The 23,141-nt window shown below is 33.8% G+C and overlaps 3 protein-coding genes across 3 annotated transcripts; 2 read left to right on the top strand and 1 right to left on the bottom strand.

Moving 5' to 3' along the window:
• Window positions 1–114: 114 nt before the first annotated feature.
• LOC132616624 (uncharacterized) lies at window positions 115–6,217 on the bottom strand. Its single transcript, XM_060331167.1, has 7 exons — window positions 5,632–6,217; window positions 4,273–4,413; window positions 3,813–4,178; window positions 2,911–3,156; window positions 1,815–1,907; window positions 1,348–1,548; window positions 115–745 (listed from the first exon to the last, which is right to left on the bottom strand). Exons 1-7 carry the CDS (start codon window positions 5,953–5,955, stop codon window positions 530–532), a joined length of 1,587 nt encoding a protein of 528 aa, XP_060187150.1. The 5' UTR covers window positions 5,956–6,217; the 3' UTR covers window positions 115–529.
• Window positions 6,218–10,258: 4,041 nt separating this feature from the next.
• On the top strand, window positions 10,259–11,732 carry LOC132616625 (fatty acid desaturase 4, chloroplastic-like). Its single transcript, XM_060331168.1, has one exon. The coding sequence runs from the start codon at window positions 10,540–10,542 to the stop codon at window positions 11,557–11,559; it is 1,020 nt and encodes a 339-aa protein (XP_060187151.1). The 5' UTR covers window positions 10,259–10,539; the 3' UTR covers window positions 11,560–11,732.
• A 421-nt stretch (window positions 11,733–12,153) lies between these two features.
• LOC132617944 (protein DMP8-like) lies at window positions 12,154–13,683 on the top strand. Its single transcript, XM_060333010.1, has one exon. It carries the CDS (start codon window positions 12,503–12,505, stop codon window positions 13,184–13,186), a length of 684 nt encoding a protein of 227 aa, XP_060188993.1. The 5' UTR covers window positions 12,154–12,502; the 3' UTR covers window positions 13,187–13,683.
• The last annotated feature ends 9,458 nt before the right edge of the window (window positions 13,684–23,141 follow it).

Here is a 23,141-nt window from a genome sequence, read left to right on the forward strand (position 1 = left end):
GCTCTTGTATGCGTGTTTTTGCCCTTTTAACACCATTTCGAATGTCCATTGCTCAATAAAGTTGAGGCAACTTTACAATGAAAAGTTAAGTGTAGATCTCTGAAGTAGAAGGTATAACGATACAACTAATATTCACTCAAATACCAACTCTTTTCTGTATGTGCAAGTCTATTTGGGATTCATTTTCCCAGCCCCATTCAGTATAAAACTAAATAAAAACAAGGAAATTGTCAGGAAGCATTCTAGAATATGCAACATTGAAGAAGCAATGGAAGACCAAACTTTGTACAAACTCTTGAATAAGAGCAACATCTATGGATAATAGCAACCTTGTATATCCTAGGCAATGTGCAGCTCCTCGAGAACTGATGAGTAAAAAAATTATACTCCTACCCAACATGCTTGTTGATGTGTATGACCATCTCGTCTAAAAGTTGAAGCTGTTAGAGGAAGCTGACTTGTATTTACTTAATTATGTCTTCAACAATGCTGACCTCTAATAATTACAAGGGAGATGGGGTAAACCTTGTCAACAACCTTGAGGTCTGTAATATTTCGGAGGCATAGATGGACATCTTTCATTCATATGGGGGTAAGGATCCATATTATTGTATCCAGGTAATTCCATCCGGTACTTCCCTCTAATTTGACAGAATGGAAGCTTCACATTGTCATCGGCATTGCACCACTTTGGCAACCGGCTTGAATTGTTTTCAAAAAACTTGAGAGTATAAGCATCTTTTATCTGCACTTCCAAATATAGAAGACTTGTTAATACACATTAATTCCTGAAACTCTATAACTGGAGTCCAACATAGATTTCAATGTGGTTTTCATTAAGATTGAATCAAAAGGGTCCAACAAAATATAAGTATTAATGAAAGAATTGTGGTTTCTATGAGCAAATATTGATGGAACAGTTTTATATAAACATAGGCAGTTCCAAAACAGAAGATAAAAAGTAACTTCCCTAGAATTGAAATATTGCTAGTTTATTCAAGTTGAGATATTCCTAACTTTACCGTGCTGGCAATAAGATACTGAAAATGTATTCAAGATTATAGGGAAAAAGTTATAATATTTTAAGGATTTGACAACAGACACATTTTTGAGACACTTTAATTGGAACTTGTGAAATAACTAGAATTAGCATATGAATTGATGAAGATGAGAAGATAATAGGAATGAACAAGTGTAATATACTTCACTAGAGAGACAGATTTGTCAAACAGAAAAAATGAAAAGGCATTTTCAGATTCATCAAGTACAGTTCTCAGGCAAATGACCAAGCAACCAACCAAAAGCAGGAAAATGAAAAATACTTCACAATCTATATGAAGGACTCACCGTGAATTCTGTAACCTGAATTGAGCTTGCAAGTTCACCAAATAGTCCTGCTTCCTTATACATTTCAAGAATAAAAGCAACACATGATGCTGACTTTCCATCAGTATATACCCAGTCATCCTGCTCGGGAATAGCCAACAATTTGGCAAAAGAGGATCCACGCTTTTCAACTTCAACAAGTATATCAGGAAGACTAAGGTTCTGCGTGTAACAAAACGGACCAGCATTCAATATTGAATTTTATCAAGTCTATGATTGAAGTTTAACATTCAAATTTCTTTCACTTGAGAATCTTAGAGTTCATAAAGAACGTTATATTTCAGGCCAAATAATAGTTAATAACATCAACCTTTGTAATTACAGAATTTTTAATTTTATACCCAGCAGCTGCTTCAAGAGTATTTTGTCCACTAATCGTCTCAAAGAAAAGAGGCATTTCATGAAAGTGATTTAAAAAATAATATAACCTGAGTTCCAAGTCGTTTGTTTAAGGCTTCATTCCACAAGTTAGAACCATATTCAGGCGCTATTTGATTCCAAACAGTCATGACAGATGCCACCTGCACCATCCAGCGATAAATGTTAACAATAACCCAAAAAAAAAAAGGGTAATTTCATAAATGCAGCAAGAAATAATAGAAGCCATCCACAACACAAAACCCAAGTGCCACAATTATCCATCTTTATCCATAAATGTCTATCACTTCTAATTCTTGTAAGCGTCATTCTTCCTTTTTCGATCAGTCACCCTTCATCATTCCCAAGTTTCTATTTTCAATTGTATTTCATATATAAACGTGACATCTCATAGAAGAATTTCAAGCTCATTCATAATCAAACGGTACTTCAAGTTTCTTACACCAAAACAAATTCCATTTTCAGCTGTCATAAGGCACTAAATCTATCAAATCTTTACTGCTTAAGCACACATGCATAATTTGTTGAATTCTATGGAACACTAGAATCATAATAAGTAGCACATTTCTAGCAGTCAAATGAAACTCCAGGGGAGTCACAGATAACACCACACTAGAATTCAAAACTGATACCCCTTTTGGAAATCTAGATAGTATTCAGAACATGAAACCTGCAGCTCTTAAGACAACAAAAGCCCCTTAGCGCCCCAGGATGGGAGTGGGGGACGGCCCTACGCGCAGGCAACAGCAGCACTGGCTCTACGAAGTCAGAATCGAATATTTCTGTTGGCTTTACCAATTCATTCGTGAATAATAATTCCAAAAGTTCGGAGTCTTCTGTTATTTCGATAACAAAGGCTGCTCAATAGTCTGTCTGTGAAATAAATGCAGTTCAATAATTTCACTTCGCGTGCCCACAAAAAAATATTACTGCATTAGCTGATCAACAAAATATGCTGATGTCTAAGTTAGCTGTTTGTTGTGAATTGTGATTATCTTCTTTATTTGAAAGGACATAGTTCAGCCATAGCAGAGATGACTATACTCGGATTTAGAAAGTAACAGTATGCATGGAAGAAAACACCTTCAAGATAATAGAGCAAACAAAAAGTTGGCAAGAAGGTAATCTGAAAATAGCATGCATTACCAGATGAGCATCCACAGGCGGGGGATAATTTCCATCAATTGTGTCTATCCAGCTAAATATTAGGTTGTGGTAACCATAAGGTTTTCCTGCCATGCTTTTTGCATATTCCCAAGCAGCAGTCTCATTAAACTTGGCTCGGAGGTCAGGGTGCAAAGGGAGAATTGCAATATGTGGATTGGTATTGTCTTTTGTCAGCTCAAACTCCCACCATTCATCCCATGGTAATATAGCAATCACATCTTCTCCCTGAAAGGAAATGCAACGAACAAAATTGGTGCAAAAATTAGTCATCGAACAATAAATTTACTTGGAATTATGAATTTGAATTCTCAATGTTTGTAAATTCCTGTCTCGATGATTGTTTATTTTGTAAAATAACGTGCTAAACTACGGGGAGAGAAGCAAATGTGATGTTAATCAGTGACATTTTATAACACTATTAAAAACTAGAGAAGAACATACATAGTTAGCAACAGTGAGTTAAGCATCAGCAAAATATCTTCAAAACATTACAGTACGACACATTTTTTATCTATCCCCATTCTCCTTCATTTCCTTCCAGTTATCTATCTCCATTCTCCTTCATTTCCTTCCAGTCAATTCTTTTCTTCGATATTTTCATCATAGCATTTCCTACTCTTGTATTTGTCAGACCTGTTTTGAAAAACTCTTTTCTTGAGCCGAGGGTTTATCGGAAACAACCTCTCTACCCCACAAAGGTAGGGGTAAGGTTTGCGTACACCCCACCCTCCCCAGACTCTGATTGTTGTTGTTGTTGTTGTTAATTGAGTTAGTCGGTAGCGGATTTGGGGAGGTGAGCATGTAAACGCAGCTACCCAAGAAACAAAGAGCAATTGCCAAGGAATAACATCATGTGAAAGCAAAATAGTATAAAACACCACCTTATCATTATCATGTCCAGATTCGCCAACCCATAGTTTTCCTTCAGCATCTCTCAAGCAAACAGCAGTATGGCCGGCATAAGATCCTGTTGCCCATCTCTCCAAAGTCTCAAAACCGCCCCAGATACCTTTAATTTTTGATATAGCAAGAAAATCTCCAGAATGAATGTCATCACTAGTAAGGTTTGTGACCCACGGCTTTGGACGTTCTTCAAATGAAGCACCCATATGTTTCTTGAGAAACCCAATATTCGATTTCTCACCCCATCCATTATTCACAAACAAGGGGAAAACATCCCATAATGCTGAAAGTGTTCCTAACATTCCTGCTTGCAATAGGAAAATTGAGATCCCTCTATTTTTGACCTGTTTCAATTTAAGTTTGGTCCATTAGACCATAACAAATTTATGCTCGGATCAATGACCAATTAGTTTCATTGATTAAAGGATGTTGACTCACATATTCTAACTCAGCTTCAGACTTCCACTCTTTGATTTCAAGGGTATGTTCACGAGACAAAAAGTAGTAATCCCATGTTACACGATATGGGGTTGCAAAGATGTAAAGGTCCATACATGTCCAACTGTGTGCATTGCTGACCTGAATAATATTGTAATAGAAATATAGATACAAAAATAAGGGACATGAAATGGTCAAGCATTGAGATTAAAAAGGGAACTCTTCCATCCAAGCATTAAAAAGAAAGATTCCATAAGAACTATAAAGGGGGTTCAAAATAAAATCCTTAAGTTATTTCATCAATGCTGCATCTCATATACTTAGGCAGAGAACAAATAATCATTACTAATAATGTATACAAATTTTTCCTTCAAAAGGTTTCCATTCAAAATAGATGAAAATTCATTTATTACATTCAGTCCAATAACATCGGCATTTGCAGCTTCTCCAAGCTCAAGATAGTTGCAACTAAATACAAGCAACATATAGTCAATGCAAAAAGTCCAAAGGCTGGGATTTCGCAAAAAGATACCTCTTGTCCATAAGCATGCAGTAAGTTCAATGAGTTGCATTAGTTGGATAAAAATCAACTTTCATAGCTTTCCATAAAGAAGAGTAGAGCAAATGATCAAGATAAGTTTAACTTCAACTAAAATTTCCATCAATCTGGCATCCAAATCAATTGATATTTAACAACAAAAGTATCTTCCAGAGAAGCTCCAAGCCTCCAAGGAGTCATTAGCTAAATAAATCCAGGAATCACCTAAAGATTAAGGGAAGCCCAGTGCACCAAGCTTATGCTATGTGCAGGGTCCAGGGAAGGGCTGAAACCACAGTAGGTCAATTGTTATGAGGCTATTTCCATCGCTTAAACGCATGACCTCCTAGTGACATGACCTCCTAGTGACATGACAACTTCTGCCGTTGCGCCAAGGCTCCCCAAAGATTAACTCAAAAAATTCCAAACAAGGGAAAGACATCTTCCTAATCCAGATGCAAACAATTAAAACTTTTGAATTTGCCAAACTTCATCCCCAAACTCTCCAATATACACATAGAACAAGAACTACTATATATGAAAAACCAAACTAAAGATACAGAAAAAAATATGAAATTTGAAAAATAGCTATTGCAACTAGTTTGTTGCATGGGCATAGGTAGAGTATCCCTTACGGGTTCTTCACTAAATATATATAAATATTTAATAGCGAACCTAGTAACAAAAAGGAGCTATGGATTCGATGGCAGTTCAGAACCCATAAACTTCAAATCTTGACTCTGCATTCACTTTTTTGAACCTCCAACACTCAAATGAAAAGAAAACAATGAAAAAACTACCAAATATAGATTTGGGGATACCTTGATATGAAGGGTGCCGCCACCAAATTGAGTATTAGACTTATTATGAAGCTCCAGCCAAGCAATATTCTTGTAAAAGCATGCACCTTTCCACTCCAAACTATTATTCCCTTCAATTGAAGCAGTCCCAACAAAAGCAGGCAACAGGTCAACAGCACTATGAAGTGAGTTAACGATAGGCCAAGAAACCTGTCTCGGTAACAGTGGTAAAATATCATTTGGATTAAATGGTGATTTTAACCCATTTATCTGCCTCCATGGCAATAAACAACAGAGGAACAATAAAGTGATTAATAAGCAATGATTCTTCAAGATTACAGCCATGGCTGGATAGAGGAATGTCGGAAGGGAGTGTGAGACATTCAGAGTAATGATAAATACATTTGATGATTAAACTATAGTGTATTAGGCAACAATATTAGCTTCTTGATTGGTACAATTTCAGATTATTCTGTGAATATGCTTTTTGGCAAGAAACACTAATCAAGAAACAGAGTTAGATTGATTTTCTTCACAAATCACAATTGACGCTGGAGAGTTCTGGTGAGATATATTTTCTTAATTTATCGCACTTAAAAAGTTAAGATAAAATAATTTCAAATTTGATAAGATGTGTTGACTGTCGTACGTCAATTAAATATTATCACAAACTTATAGCCTGATTAAACAAGCTTCTAAAATAATTTATTTTAAAAAATATTATTTTTAAAAATACTTTTTAGGTAAAAACAGTTTGTATTTAATTAATTAATTTAAAAATATTTTTGAGCAATAATTAGTATTTGACTAAACTTTAAAAAAATATTTTTATGTGTATTTTTTTTAAAAGTACTTTTAAAAAAAATATTTTTGGGCAAAAGTTATTTTTTTAGCTTCTGAAAAACTGTTTCTGCTACTTCTCAAAAACATTTTTTTTTTCAAAAGCTTGACCAAACTCCTTATTTATTTTAAAATAAGTATTTATTGAAAAAATAAATACTTTTAGAAAAAAATTAAGCTTGACCAAACATGCTATTAATCTAAAATTTCGCAGCTTATAACGCGTGCCAAACAAAAGATTGAGCCAAAAGTTTATTTTGGTTTTGGTACAAAGGCTATATAGCTCAGGGAAATTTTTCACCTTTTGGAGTATATCTGAGAATTTACAGCCGAACGAACAGAATCGAAGCTCTTTCCGTATGGATGATGGAATATACTAAAATGGGACACTTGGTACAGGGGAAATGATTGTGTTTTCTTAATTACATAATATCCACTTTTGTTTAAGGGAAAACAACACTAACCACCCATAGGATTGAAATTAATTACCCGTCTATGCCCCACTCAAATTATTCATTCTTTTGTATCGATTTCCTTCAAAGGCGATGGATTTTAATTTTTGTCCTTCATTTAAAGAGTGATCAAAAATATCTTGAAGTTTTGAGTTCAAATCTCCGCTTAGTCAAAAAACAAAAAGGAATAACACAAGGCAAGGTTTTCATTAAATCTCTGCCTTAAGTCCTAACATTTGTCCAAAATTAGATCTAGGCAAACTCTGCCTTAAAATTTAACTTTTGCCCGAATAGACCTAATTTTACTACGAAACCTATCTTGCGAATTTATTTTTTACTGAGTCGGAGTTCGAACCTAGATCCTCAGGGTATTAGTTGAAGGGCAAAAATGAAAGACCACCCACAAATAAGGGTATTCGTGCAAATTGCCCTAAATTATTTTTGTTTCTGCCCAGCCCAAAGTATTTACCCGACGTACCCCTCACCCAAAACACTTCCTTCATGATACCATTACAGTTTATATATATCACGAAGGACTAAGAGAAGGATTGAAGCAGTCCTTCATGATTCCATCTCGATATACTTATATACCACGATGATACCGTGGAGGATTGAAGAGTGTCTCATCAAAGGCCTGAAGCAGTCCTCCATGATACTATCACAATATATGTATATAGAATTATGGTATCATAGAGGACTAAGAGAAAGACTGAACCAGTCTTTCATGATATCATCTCAGTATATTTATATATCATGTTAATATTTATCATAATTTTAGGGGCATTTTGGATAAATAATTTTAATTTTTTAGGGGTGCAAAAGTAAAAGGGGCGGGGGCGGGTAAATATTTTGCCTCCAATGAGAATGCGTGATCTTTTCCCTTTGTTAACTGTTACCCATCATTGAGGGATAACTCCAAGATTGAATTTTTGGAACTTCGGTCATTAATCAATTTGATATTTTTGTAAGCACGAAGTTTAAGAAAAAAAAATTTAAAATTTCTCGTCCAAAATAAATACTACTATTAAATATTTATATAATTCTAAATTATCTCATTAATGATAAAATAAATAAATATATTACCTTATGTATACAATGTAATTTTTTAGGGGTCAGGTGAACACCCTCCCGTCCCCCTAGATCCGCCCCTGCTTAGGGGATTCAAAATATAACGAAGTAAACATACGACGAATTCAAGGAGATTTAACATTTATTAAATATACATATAAAAAAATTGACTTTATATATATAGTGTAATTTTTGTACGATAGAGTTTCGGATAAACCTTTACGACATCCTAGCTTTGCCACTGCCCAAAAATGATGCAGGTTTTCATACCTTTATTGCATCATCACTTGTTTGAATAACAATCAAAAGCTAGGATTAGATACACAAGGGAAGGAACCAAATGATAAATCGTAGGCAAATGCGAGTTATGCTTGCGAATGACAAATTGATTGAGTAAAAAAGAGATATATTAAGGGGAATGTATTGTGGGCCCAGAATATATTTTTTGAACAAATTGAAATGAAAATGAAGTCAATAAATTGGGAGAGAAAAGTATTCCCTCCGTCCCATATAGTTGACCACATTACTAAAAATATATGTCCCAAGATACTTGTCCATTTACAAAATTAAGATATAATTAATTTAGTTTTTCCTATTTTATCCTGAACATTAATTATTTTTCAAAGTAACCAATATTAATTAGAGTGTAATTTATTCGAGAAAGATAAGAGTAATATAGTAAAAAAATACTTTCATTTATGATTTCTTAAAGGGCGTGTAAAAGAGAAAGTGGCCAATAATATGGGACGGAGGGAATACTTTGGTTGAGTACTTACACTTTATTTTGTAACTACAATATTCTTATACTATACGTATCACGTATGTATAATAGTACTAGAAAATACCAATCACTCAAAATTGTCATACTTCCGGCCAAACACTACTAATTTCTATATAAAATATTTTACACTTTTTTCGAGGTGATTACACTCTTACTTATGTAAAATAGTTTTTTATAACCACATAAATGTTATGACATGCCTAAGATCACATGTTTGACAAATCTTCATTTCTTTCGTAAATTTCGTGTCAATCTAAACTATGTCAATTAAATTGAACCAAATGAAATATCATATTTTCGTCTTTGGTCATGTGGCTTCCAAACAACTGCTATGCAGTTTACAAATTGTTTTCTTAATCGAGATTAATATTTTTTTTATATGATTTATACCCCTATCGTATCGGAGAAACTGTACATGCAATTAGAAGATGATGAGGGTTTAATTAATATTGATATTTCGGTATTAGTTTGGATCAGATTCACTCTCAAATTGGTAAAATAAATGGGTAATAACAAAAAATCTGGGGGGTTTAGAAAAAATTATATAAAAAGCAGTAGTCATTTGCTGAAAATATATGACATTTCTGGCGACTGGTATTTTCCTTAGTATAGGTATATTGTAGTTACAAAATAAAGTATAGGTGCTTTAAGGAAACAAAGTACCTATCAATTTAAGTGCCACTCATAAAATCTTGTAGAGTTGTAAGATAATATCAGTGTCTATATATAAACACTTGTAAGATAATATCTGCACTAGAAAGTGAAAAAAGAAAATGGGAAAAAAAAGCACTTGGGATTAATACCAAAATGATTAACGTTATAACTGAACATTCGAAAGGGATTTTTAATAGTACTTTGTAACTTGAATTCTTTCCATTGAAAAGTCTGATCTTGCCTAGTGGCGGAGCCACAGTGTCGAAGACGGTTCGGTCGATCCCACAACCTTTTATTCACACTTTGTATTTGCCTTAAGAAATTTATGTAATATGTATAAATTAGTAATTTAAAACTCAGTAACTTAGAGGGTTTGAATTCGGAACCCACAAACCTTAAATTCTAGCTCCGCCTCTGATTTTGCCATACCTTCCAACTAAACCCATTAACACGTACTAATAATGATTACATGCTGCATAGTGTACCCATCAAACCCATCGAACACGTACTTGTTTACAATTCGTAAATTATCTAGTTTTTTTTTTTCAGTCGATATACGTACCTACTTCAGGCCCGAATTAATTTGAATTAAAGCTACTTAATTTAATTTATTTCGGTAGAGAACACTCTCTGCCCAAAAAAATTTGTGATTAATGATGGAGAGCTCCAATCATCACACGTGGTGGTAAGATTGTCAAGTAAGAAAATTGGCATTGACTGCAAGCTGTATCTGTGCTCCACAAGGAATAAATACGTGCGTGAAAGGTCTACCAATAAAACGGTCAAAAGAAGTTAATGTTGTATTTTCTAGTTCTTTTTTAAATGCCAAACCTTTAGTTGGGAAATTGTGCAACACAAAATCACTCTCAGCACTACCGGCCTTATCTAGCCCCACGCATCTCTTATTTAGACCATATACTAAAGTTGCTCATCCAGTTGCTTCCATAAGGACTTTCTTCTTGCTCCACTCTTTGAAAATAAAGCTATAGCTTTGAATATAGTAACCACAAAACTTCCAGCTCCCAACAGAACCACAAATTAATAGGAATATAATATACCCAATGAACCTCTATTACTATATGCTCTTTTGCTTGGCATTTTGATTGTACACCCAACCTTAAAACTTCCTTCAATATGTCTTCCATTCTACCTCAAAACCATGCCATTAGATCCTCACAACAAGTCCTTTCGGGGACATCAGATAAAATTGGAACGATACAGAGAAGATCATCACATCGAGTCAAGAACACCTCCCACCATTTTCTCCTACCTGCACGAGTCTATTGTATCTCTTCCTCCTCCTCTTCGTCCAACTCTGCCACAATCACCACGAAACCACCGCCCGTCACAGAACCATTAACTTATGACCCTCTCACTCCCATCACAAAAACGGAGACTAGTACTACTACAACCACTAGTAGTACAAGAAGTGCACTCAACGACCCGAGTTTAAAGTCCACATGGGCTCATCGAGCATGGATGACCAGCGGGTGCACCACCGTGCTAATTTCATTAGCAAGGTCTGCAACAGGGGCCATCGACTCACATTCATGGGCCGGGCCCCTAATAGCCGGGTGCATTGGCTACGTCCTATCGGACCTAGCTTCCGGAATCTACCATTGGGGAATTGACAATTACGGCAGTGCCAAAACACCTGTATTCGGAAGCCAAATCGCCGCTTTCCAAGGTCACCATAAATGGCCATGGACCATAACAAGACGCGAATTCGCTAACAATTTACATGCCTTGGCACGCGCGGTGACTTTCACTGTCCTCCCAATCGACTTACTCTGCAATGACGCGACTACTCTAGCCTTTGCAGGAGTTTTTTCAGGTTGCATTATGTTCAGCCAGCAGTTTCATTCTTGGGCTCATGGTACAAAAAGTAAGTTACCTTCAACCGTGTTAGCATTACAAGATGCTGGAATACTTGTGTCAAGATCACAACACGGCGCGCATCATCGCCCGCCTTATAACAACAATTACTGCATTGTGAGTGGATTATGGAATGAATATTTGGACAGAACTAAGGTATTTGAGTTGCTGGAAATGATTTTCTTCTTTAAATTTGGAGTTCGACCAAGGTCATGGAGTGAACCAAATTCAGAATGGACTGAAGAAACTGAGACAAAATCAATTCCTGTTTCACATTGAGTTCAATTAGTCTCTATTGTTGTTTGCTTGTTTTTTTTTTCCCTTCTCATCTACAGTCTGTGAATAAGAGTGGTACAGGATTATATTGTTGTTTTTAAACTGGCTGAGATGAGCTAATATATAGTATCAGTTAATGTTACAATTTCAATTTAAAATGAATCACATTTTTTTAAGTTGATTGCTGTAAGATTACTTTTTCCCGATTATTATTGGATTGATATAGATTTTCAGGTTGAATGTGGAGAATTCATATACTCGACACCAACCAATTTGATTTAGTGTGTCAAATTGCGGATGTATTGTCAGTTTGTCACCTATTAAATATCATATTGAATGCCTATGTATTGTCACATATCATCAATCAATATCCATTATAAAGCTAGACATAAATAAGGTAATGTGTCACTTCTCTATGGCCTCCATTCCTATTTCTCTTTTTTCTCATTTTTTACATTTTCCCTCTTTATTTTATGTCCAAAAAATCTGCAAAAAAGTATATTAAATACACCTTCTTTATATCATTCATTATTACTCCATTAATATTTCAATTCTCTTAATTATGTTAAATGTGTTATGTCCAAAAAAAACTGAATACTACCTTCTTTAATTCTCCTTAGTAACACATTTATACTGGATAAGAACAACGGAATAAAGTGTTACCAAGAACGGTTGCAGACAGTTACAACTTACAACCTTTCAATATTGCACATTTATGAAACGACGCAACATTTCATATCCCATCTGGAGGATAAAGAACCCCTACTAATAGCGAAGTAACGAATATTCCCCATCATTTTCCATTCATGAAATATCCACAGGGATCAAACACAATACTCCAAACGTTTGGTGATCTTCTTTAATAAACTTCAAACTTGATTCTTCTTCTTCATTTCTCTTCAATATTCAAAGCCTACGTATCTTTTGATCCCAATATTCTCGAAAAATGGAGCAAAGTGAGGGACCAATTGGGATCAAAATCTACAGTGCATCACAACGTGTTGATAATACTACTTCTTCTATGTACAATACTAATTTGCCACAAGATGTTCCAATCCCAGAATTGCCTCAACCAGCATTTGGTGGCAAGAAAAGAAGAGCAATGGCAAATGGGGTTCAAAAAACACTTTCAAAAACATCATTGCTTGTGAATTTTCTCCCAACAGGAACACTTTTAACTTTTGAAATGCTCCTTCCATCAGTTTTTGGCAAAGGTGATTGTTCTCCAATTACCACACTGATGATTTTGTCACTTCTTGGCATTTGCACTTTGTCATGCTTCTTCTTCCATTTCACCGATAGTTTTCGCGGTCCGGATGGGAAAGTTTACTATGGATTTGTCACTCCTAGAGGGTTGAAAGTTTTCAAGACTGGACTTGGTGTGGAAGTGCCAAAAGATGAAAGGTACGTTGTGGGATTCACAGATTTCGTACATGCAATGATGTCTGTATTGGTGTTTGTGGCAATTGCATTTTCGGATCATAGAGTGACACTTTGTTTATTCCCTGGACATGCAAAAGAACTTGATGAAATCATGAGGAGTTTCCCATTAATGGTGGGAGTTATTTGCAGTGGACTTTTTCTTGTTTTTCCTACTACTAGATATGGCGTTGGATGTATGTCTGCTTAGCAATTTCGAGTATTATTATTCTAGTTTTTTTTTTCCGGGATTATGTTTATGTTTTGTAGGTTTTTTTTCTTTTGTGTCCTATTTTCCAAGTATATGTGTTGTTTATTGTAATTTAAGCAGTTTCTCTATATTTTTGATCAATTGATAACAGTGGAACGGTGTTTAGATCTATGGATTAATAATATTTTTTTTTTTAAAAGGGATCAAACACAAACTCACAAAATCAAAGCATTAGGATTAATTTCTGAAATGCCCGTTATCTTGTTCATCTCATTTGGGTGTTTAAAGACTTCCTAGCAAGTACTCGATCAATAGCTCTGTCATGCATATTTCTATAGTGAAAATATCTTTTGCGATACTAATTTCAAACGGGTCATAGAACTTGTCACAGGGAGTGAAAACTTGCCAAGAATGAATGGGTAATTGTTCTTGTAAATAAACGATTTCATCTTTGACATTTGTGTGAGGGTAAGGCTAAGCTTTTGGGCAAATGAAATTGTCTCTGGTGTACCTATACTCAACTCATGACATCCCATTTCGCATGAGAACTGGATTAAGGGAAGAAATGATTTCAACATCTGATCAGTTGTCAGTCCCACATGTTTTGCTGATAATCTTTTTTCCAGGGATATATTATTCTAATTCAGGAGTTGATGATAATTAGTTTTATTTATTTATTAATTTTTAATAACAATACTTATATGTTAGTTTGACGAAGTTGTCATTGCTAGCTTTGAAGTCTAGCAGATAGGATATTATGTTCCAAACTCTCAACGGAACATATTCTTTTTTGTTTGTTATGTGCTACATTAAGTTTTAATTTTCCAATTGAAAATACTAATCAACCTATTATATAGATATAAAATTGTCAAAGACTTGTTAAATGCATAGATAAATTCAATGTCAATTTTCCTGTTAGTGGTTATAGGTGTTATAACTAAATTCATATGAATGTTTAAGAGGTTCAGAACTTTCTAAACCATGACTCGATTTACGAGATCGATTCTTTCATCTAAAACTCCAATTTTCTCACCCTTTTATTTTCATCCATTAGTATTGGGTGCCTTTTACGTTAAGCCTAGAATTTGCTTTTTTCTGTTTGATCTTCCTAACATATTTTAGGAACCATTCTTGTGCCCTTGACTTTTAAATCTTTTCTTTTTGATTTTTGCTACATTTGTTGGAACTTTTTCAGTTTGGAAATGGGAATGCTATTGATGATCTTTATTAAAAGGTAATTTATTTGTTTTAAATAAAATAATATTTTCCTATTATATAAGAAATCTGTATATACTATAAAGAAAATTGACCAGTTTATATCCGCTTGATGAAGTTTAATTTTATTTGCAACATTTTTCAGTATTTCGATCAATATTTTTACTTTCTTACCCAAAATAAAGTTTGTCGTTGTTTGGAAATGAGAATACATTGTATATGACATTATGGAATACCCCTGATGTAATAGTCTCATCAAATGTAGAAACTTTCTCATTCAATAAGTAGTTTTTTCAACGAACTATTTAAAATTTATCTTACGCAAAATAATTTGATTTTGTGGACATTGGACGGGTAACTTTAATTTTGCACTTTTTAAATAACAATAAAAAGTTCTTGATTTTTTTTTTTACTTTACATGCTCATGATTAAAGGACAATAAAAATTAATTTCACTTATATTATTAATCTATTAGAAATTGAAGATAAAAAAGAATATAAAAGATTTTTTGTTAAAATATTCAAAGTAATAATTTGACTATTTTAAAAGGCAATGATACATTTTATCACCACGCGATTTTAGCAAGGTGAATCATTAAAACTAGTCAAAGAATATTAGTGGTACAGTAACTATTTCAAAGAAAATAGAGTAAAATTTGTGTCACAAGCTTCCAATTGAAGGTAAAGGTTTCCTTGGCCATTGAACATAGTCCTTTTCTTTATTATCTTCACCAGACATATGTGGATTTCGTTTTTACTGAGCTAAACCAATATATTAATGTCTCTAGTACACCAGAGTCAAGCTGTAACACTTGTTATATAGTATCTACATTATAAAAGTAAAAAAAAAAAAAAATCCATTAGGATTACCCCGTGAAAAGGTTAAATACCTAAATAGCCCCTTAAATTTCATATGTTTTCTTGTGAACACGTGTGTCCATAAAACCAAGTGCATAAAACACACTAGCTAGTTGACGGCGCGTTAAGTGAATCGATTATCGAATGACACGTATAATTAAGTGTAACTTTAAAAAATAAGAAAAACTTTCCCATCTCCGGACGTCATTCATTTTCCCCAACCCCCTAGAGTCCTAGACCATCCCCCTTATTCTTTGTTAGGTCGAATAAGAATCATTAATTTCCTTTGCTGTTAATTTCTTATTCATTTATTGAGTTAGGTCGATGCTCTTTTCACGTCTCGGATCATAATTAAAGAAGTTAGTATACCAGTGAAACACTCAAAAGAAGTTACGTACTTTTTTCTAAAACTCTAATCTTTGCAAGGACAAACATTTTATTGTGAAAATTAAAGCAACTCAAAATCTAATCTCAATACTACTGGTCTGATCTTGCCCCACGCATCTCTTATTTAGACCATATGCCAAAATTGCTCTCTGGTTGCGGCTTACGATGGAAAATGACATATCTATGTTATATCTTTTGACGCTGCAAAATTTTGTTAGGTTGTAATATCAAAGAATACATTCATTCAAACTCTTAGAAGGTCAGAATATTAGTTATTTACTTTTTTAATATACTAGTTTCGGTGTACGCGCTTTGCGCGTGACCAAAGCGCGTACTTTATCTGACAAGGTGTTGGAATACTTCTTTCGAGGTCACAACACGTTGTGCATCATTGCTCCCCTTACAACAACAGTTACTGCATTGTGAGTGGATTATGGAACCAGTATTTGGATAGATATAAGGTATTTCAATTGCTGGAGATGATTTTCTTCTTTATGTTTGGAGTGCGGCCACAGTCTTGGAATGAACCAAATTCAGAATGGATTGAAGAAACTGAGACACTTGAATCTCTGCCTGCTTCACATTGAACTCAATTAGGCCCTATTGCTTCTTGCTACCATATATATATATATATATATATATATATATATATAATCTACAGTCTGTGAACAAGAACGGTACAGGATCACATGTTTTTAAGGGTTGTCTGGTAGGGTGTATAAGAATGGTATTGAATAAAGTGTATCAGTAATGCTGGGATTAGTCATACTGGCATTATTGTTAATCCATGGTTTGGTTTGTTATATTAAATGAAAAGGGTGTATTAGAATAAGAATAGTACTGAATGGGGTGTATAAGAATGATATTGAATAAAAGCGTATTAGTAATGTTGAGATTAGTTACGCTGGCATAATTATTTATTCACGGTTTGGTTTGTTATATTATATGAATATGGTGAATTAGGATTAAAATAATACTGAATAGAGTCTACCAGAATAGGAACGGGTAGTGTATAACTAATACAATACAAAACACTATCCCTACCAAACAAACGATTAAATAATATCAAAGCCAATACATGTATAATGTATTATTTTCGGTTATAACTCCTATCAAACGACCCCTACGACGAAAAACTAATAAAAAAATGAAAACCCAAAAATACCGATAAAGTTCGACTTACTTAATTAGGCTTGATATTAATATTTAAAAAATCGATCTAATTGGTTTAAATTCTTTTTAGGAGAAAATCTATTTAAATCCAACCATGAACAATTACCGACAAGAGCCTTAGGGGCTGGACTACTGCTGGCAAACGGAAAGAAAGTCTCACTCTTTCATGTCTATGATGCAATTAACATCTATACGAGGCTGTGCTAAAAAAAATTAGGTTGCTTTGTGCTGTTATTAAAGTTGTAGGGCAAATGAAAATTTAATTCAGTTGTGGTTTATGGCCAAATACTTCACAACAATTTCATCCTTGAAGTTTATGGATTCTTGTAGTAATCTTAAATTAATGTACAATAGTTATTGAGTTCACAATCAAGTATTTAGTAAAAAATTTAATACATATACTGGGTATAAGCAAAAACTTCTTAATTTCTATGAACTCGTAGATAATCTTTGCAACCGCACCTGCTTATGGTTGCTAAATATTTGCAAGATGCTACACAAAAATCTAGTGCACATCTCGAAGACAAACCTTTAGCCATTAGCCAAGACAAATAATGCATCCAAACTAAAGGATTTTGCAATATCATATTCTGTCTCTAGTTACGCGGCTTCCAAACAAATTTATCTCTGCTCCACAAGGAATAAATACGTGCGTGAAAGGTCTACCAATAAAACACTGAGGATCTAGTAGTCCGTTTTTCAAAGTCAAACCTTTTGTTGGAAAATTTGTGCAACACAAATCACGGGAAAATGGCCAAATGCCCCTGCGTATGACCGGATTACCAACTACACACCTTATCTTTTTACCTGCTCAACAATTTAAAACTTGAATTATTTACTACTGAGCGTTGATGTGGCAGGGAGAATGTATCACTCTCTCATAGTCCATAGAGAATGAGAAGCCAAAAAATGTTAAGAAATTATTTTTATAATATTTTCTATTAACCAAATATTATAAAAACCGATAATTATGGCAGCGCCAAAATACCTGTATTCGGAAGCCAAATGGACGCTTTCCAAGGTCACCATAAATGGCCACGGACCATAACAAGACGCGAATTCGCTAAAAATTTACACGCCCTAGCGTACGCGATGACTTTCATTGGCCTCCCAATCGAGTTTCTTTGCAACGACGCGACTACTTTGGCCTTTGTTGGAGTGTTTTCACGTTGCATTATGTTCAGCCAGCAGTTTCATTCTGGGGCTCATGGCACAAAAAGTAAGTTACCTTCAATTTGTGTTAGCATTACAAGATGCTGGAGTACTTGTGTCAAGGTCACAACACGCATCATCGCCCGCCTTATAACAACAATTATTGTATAGTGAGTGGATTATGGAATGAATATTTGGATAGAACAAAGGTATTTGAGTTGTTGGAGATGATTCAACAACAACAACAACAACATACCCAGTGAAATCTCACCAAGTGGGGATGTTGGAGATGATTTTCTTCTTTAAATTCGGAGTTCGACCAAGGTCATGGAGTGAACCAAATTCAGCAGGGACTGAAGAAACTGAGACACAATCAATTCTTTCTTCACATTGAGTTCAATTAGTCTCTATTGTTGTTTGCTTTTTTTTTTTCCCTTCTCATCTACAGTCAATAAGAGTGGTACAGGATTATATTGTTGTTTTAAAACTGGCTGAGATGAGCTAATATATAGAACTATCAGTTAATATTACAACCTCAATTTAAAATTGATCACATATTTTTAATTTGATTTTTGTAAGTGTACCTTTTTCCCTATTAGTATTGGAATGGTATAGATTTTCAGATTGAATGTGGAGAATTCATATACTACTCGACAACAACTAATTTGATTTAGCACGTCAGATTGCGAATATGTTGTCACCTATTAAATATCAGATTGAATGGATATATATTGTCACATATTTATCAATTACCAAGGTGAATCATTAAAAAATATTACTGGTACTCTAATACGATTTCAAAGAAAATAGAGTAAATTTTGTGTTACAAGCTTCCAATTGAAGGTAAAAAGTTTCCTTGGCCATTGAACATTGTCCTTTTTTTTTTTTTTTGATTCTCTTCACCAAATATATGTTGGACTTTGTTTTTACTGAGCTAAACCAATATATTATTGTCTCTAGTATACCGAAATCATCGTTTAATAGCTATAAAACTTGTTAGATAATAGCTACATTATAAAAGCAAAAAAAGGAAAGAAAAAAAAAACATTCGAATTACCCGAGAAAAGACTAAATACCTAGATAGCCCCTTAAAATTTGTATGATTTATGAATTAAATGCTTCAACTTATTTAGTGACCAGATAGATACATCTGCTCGACAGAAGTATGTCTTGTGAACACCCGTGTCCATAAAACCAAGTGCTTAAAACACACTAGTTGATGGCGTGTTAAGTGAATCGATTATCGGATGATACATCTGTTGGGATATATATTATTAACCATGTATTTGAATATAGTATTTATTATAGAACAATTAAATATTTATTTTTTGAGTTAAATAGATCATATACTAGTATGTTTGTCCTTTACTTAATAGTAGATGATTTAGTGTATAGAGTTTAGCTTATACACGGAAGATTAAATCATCGGTTCTTATAAGTATAAAGTTTATGTTCACAATCTAAGATGGAAATTGGACAAAGGCATCGGTATGATTGTAGCACAAGATTATATATAATGTATCCTCATTATGGGAACGGTATAGTTCCGTCTTTTTGTGCTAGTACATTTTGTATGTTTTGAGATTGATATCCCTTTATGGATGCTTATAAGTCTCATGTGAAAACCCTGCAGGTGGATTTTGTATTCATCACGTGATATAAGTTAAGCGGAAATATAAAGGATTCAATTAATCAATGAATTAAATAGTCAGTAATTTAATTTAATTAATTGGTATCTGTAATCTTAACATGGAGACTTAAATAAGTTTTAATGTATGATTTCGAAATTGAACAGGGGAGTGCAATTATGAATTTTTAGTGGAATAATTCGTAATTTATTATGGTAGGATTAATTCAGATATTTCGAATTAATTCCATAATAGGAAGCCTCGTTAATTAAATTTCGTGGTCTCTGCTGTGCCCAAATAATAAAGAGTTAAATGGAATCCGATTTTTGGTGAAAAAGAAAGTCCTAGAAGGTCTGGGAAAAGGGTTTAAACCTTAAAACCTATAGTTATAAAAATGGTCTTATTTCATAAGGATGTTAGGGTTTTACAAGTTTTTACACATTTTTCATAGAAATTCGCCCACACGAATTTCGTAGATTCTGATATTATTCGGGTTACATAGTAGAAGACCGTGGAACTGGAAGATTAACGCGTGGATGGTTTTTGCTCGTGCTTGAAGGCTAGATTCGAGGTTGCATTCACGCTTCAAGAGATAAGTATCAATTTTATGTTTGATTAATAGCTTGATTATGTTACATGCAAGTTCAATCCTGGTTATTTGCTTCCGCTGTTTATGCATGTATTCCATCAATTGGCATCAAGAGCCTGCTTGCATCTAAATAGATAACCAAGATAACATGTATATGTATGGTTATATACAGGTTCATGATTTATAATTTTGGTTGAAAACATGTGTAATGGTTTAAAAACTTGTTAAACCGTGACAGTGACTAGAACATCTATTGTCCGATCCAACATGTTTGCTGTGCCAAAGTTTGAATATTTATTTGTTTATCTTTTGACTCTGTTTCCTCATTGATGCGGCTACATTATTAGTTATACATATTATTTATAATAATAAGAGGCACTGGGGAATGAACTGTTAAATGAAAAGGGTGAAATTTGGTTTTTGCTAATGGAGTTTGTTGGTTTTGACGGTGAACATTAGGTTACTTTGTGGTATTAGTTCCAAAGTTTCGCGTGGCCGTTGTATTCTCTATGCCATAAAGAAAAATGTTCCTGCTTTAGGTTATTCCTTATATCTTGAAATTTTACCCATTATTGTGATCGATACTTGTGAATTGTGGTTAAGTTCAGCCGCTAGGCTTTGCCTGGAAGTGGCGGAGAAAAATCACATTGAATCACAAAAAACATCTCTTAAAATTGGACTGAGTTGCCCTTTTGTGATTGAACAAATTAAAACAAGAAGGAAGTATCCCTCTGTTTTCATGGTAATTGTAATACTTCTTGGCTAAGTGAATGGTTTAATTTTCGGTCAAAATTGTTGATTTACAATTTAACTTCACGTGCTCATTCTTTTGATAGGCAGAAAAGCTTTTTAAATGTTATGAGAATTGATTTTACTAGGTGGGTATTATTATCTCTGAAATATTGTATAAATTAAAAATTTATGATTAGTGAATAATTACTATTAAAGTGGATTATTTATGTGGAATCATTGAAAAATTCTTAAAGTTTCATACATGTGAGATTAAATACATGAATTGAGTTTTTTTTATTAATAAATGGGATCCATTTATATGGTTTATTTATTTCAGTCATTGAAACATAATCAATGTATTGTGAAAATTATTCTCGAATAAGTGTATACTAGTTGTGGTGTTTTATCTACTGAAAGAAAATTTATCTTTTGTTACTAGTAGCACTTAATTAATTCATGAGAAGAGATATCAAGGTTTTCACCCGAAAGGCAAAAACGTAATATCTGAATTCTCAGGTGTATTAATTGTGAGGACATTTTTTTGTAATTAGGTGTTGTGTGTCTTACCCAGAAGAAGGGGCACAATGTATGCCTTGAGCTCGTGGGATAATTATAAAAGGAGAATAGAAACCTGAATCAAATATTTAATTCTTAGATATGCCTAAAACGGTTATTTTGACTAATTTGGTGAGTTGTGGAGATCAAGATTTTTACGAACTCGGATCGACCTAAAATTCAGTAGGTTCATCGAAAACGACCCAGTAAGCATACTCACTGCTTTGCAGTGAATCATGTTATTTTTCGGTGATTGGGGGTTGTTTAGATTGTGTTTTGGGCAGTTTTCGTTTTCTGAAAAATTATTTTTTTACGAAAAATTACTTGGCTTTGACCTAATGATGATAGAGATTCTTCCTTATGGTTTTCATGACTAAATACTAGTGAAATAATAAATTTATGTGTTGAGTTTAGGTCTTCCTCCTCATCGGATAGATTTATTATGGGTTATCATTAGGTATAATCACTAGTTATTAATAACTTGTATTAACTCTCCACCTGAGTTACATGTTGGGTCAGTGGAACTAGATATAATGATAATGATATTCACTTGGCTTAAATTAGCAGCATACTCTTCGTCTGAGTTAGCTCTGATTTTAAATTTATAGAGTGAATATCTGGCATCACATATATATGCTGCATGAATTGTTCTATTATATTGAAATTTGTTGTTCAAGATGCATGGATATCTATGTGGTGTATTTTGAATTTTATATTCAATGATTACATAAACATGCTAATTTCCAGAAAGCAACACTGAGATTATGTAAACATATTTTATGCTATTTGTTCATTGTTCTTGATTCATGTATATTAGTATGCCAATGATGATATGTGATAAAAACTATTGAACAAATGTATACGTTTTTAAAATTCTATTTTGGTTGGAAAAAAAAAGTTTTTTTTTTTATTCGAATTGGTCATGGTTTCGGAATTCTATTTTTTGACAAACTCCGATTAACTTGAAATTTGGTAAGTTCATCGGAAATGACCCGCTGGACCTTTTTGGCCATTCGGGATCGTTTAGATGAGTTTTTTGGTGATAAGAACTGAAACTGAAAATCTGGACATGAACATGAGCATGAGCATGAGTACATATATATATATATATATATATAACATAAGTAAAACATGATAAGTAGAGAGAGCATTTCATAAACCGACAACATGATATCACCACGTGGATACGTGGAGTCTAGTATCTCGCCGGACCAGCAGAGCCCTCATACCTTGCCAGGGTATAAGATCGTAACGTGCCTGATGGATCCATTCAGTGTAAATTATGGAATCGCCCTAACTGGGCGGAGCGATCCTTGTCCTACGGTGGCTACGTAGTTTCAGGCTATCTGAGCCTTCTCGGTAATTCGTGCAACTCCAAAAAAAAATGAACATGATTTAATTGGCTAAGAAGCTCATGATTTTCGTGAATTAACTTGTACTTGTCTTGTAATCATGATTTCACGAAATAACTTGTATACATGATTTTCATGAAATAACTTGTAAACATGGTTTCATGAAATAACTTGTATTTAGCATGTATGTATCTTGAGTTATGGCATGAACATAGTTATATAATATAATTGCATGAAAACTTGTAGACGTGTAGGATATTCATGAAATAAGCATTTTTATTTAAAAACATGCATGCAAGAACCCATGGAATACAA

The sequence above is a fragment of the Lycium barbarum genome, chromosome 11, assembly GCF_019175385.1.
Source record: "Lycium barbarum isolate Lr01 chromosome 11, ASM1917538v2, whole genome shotgun sequence".
Lineage (NCBI taxonomy): Eukaryota > Viridiplantae > Streptophyta > Magnoliopsida > Solanales > Solanaceae > Lycium > Lycium barbarum.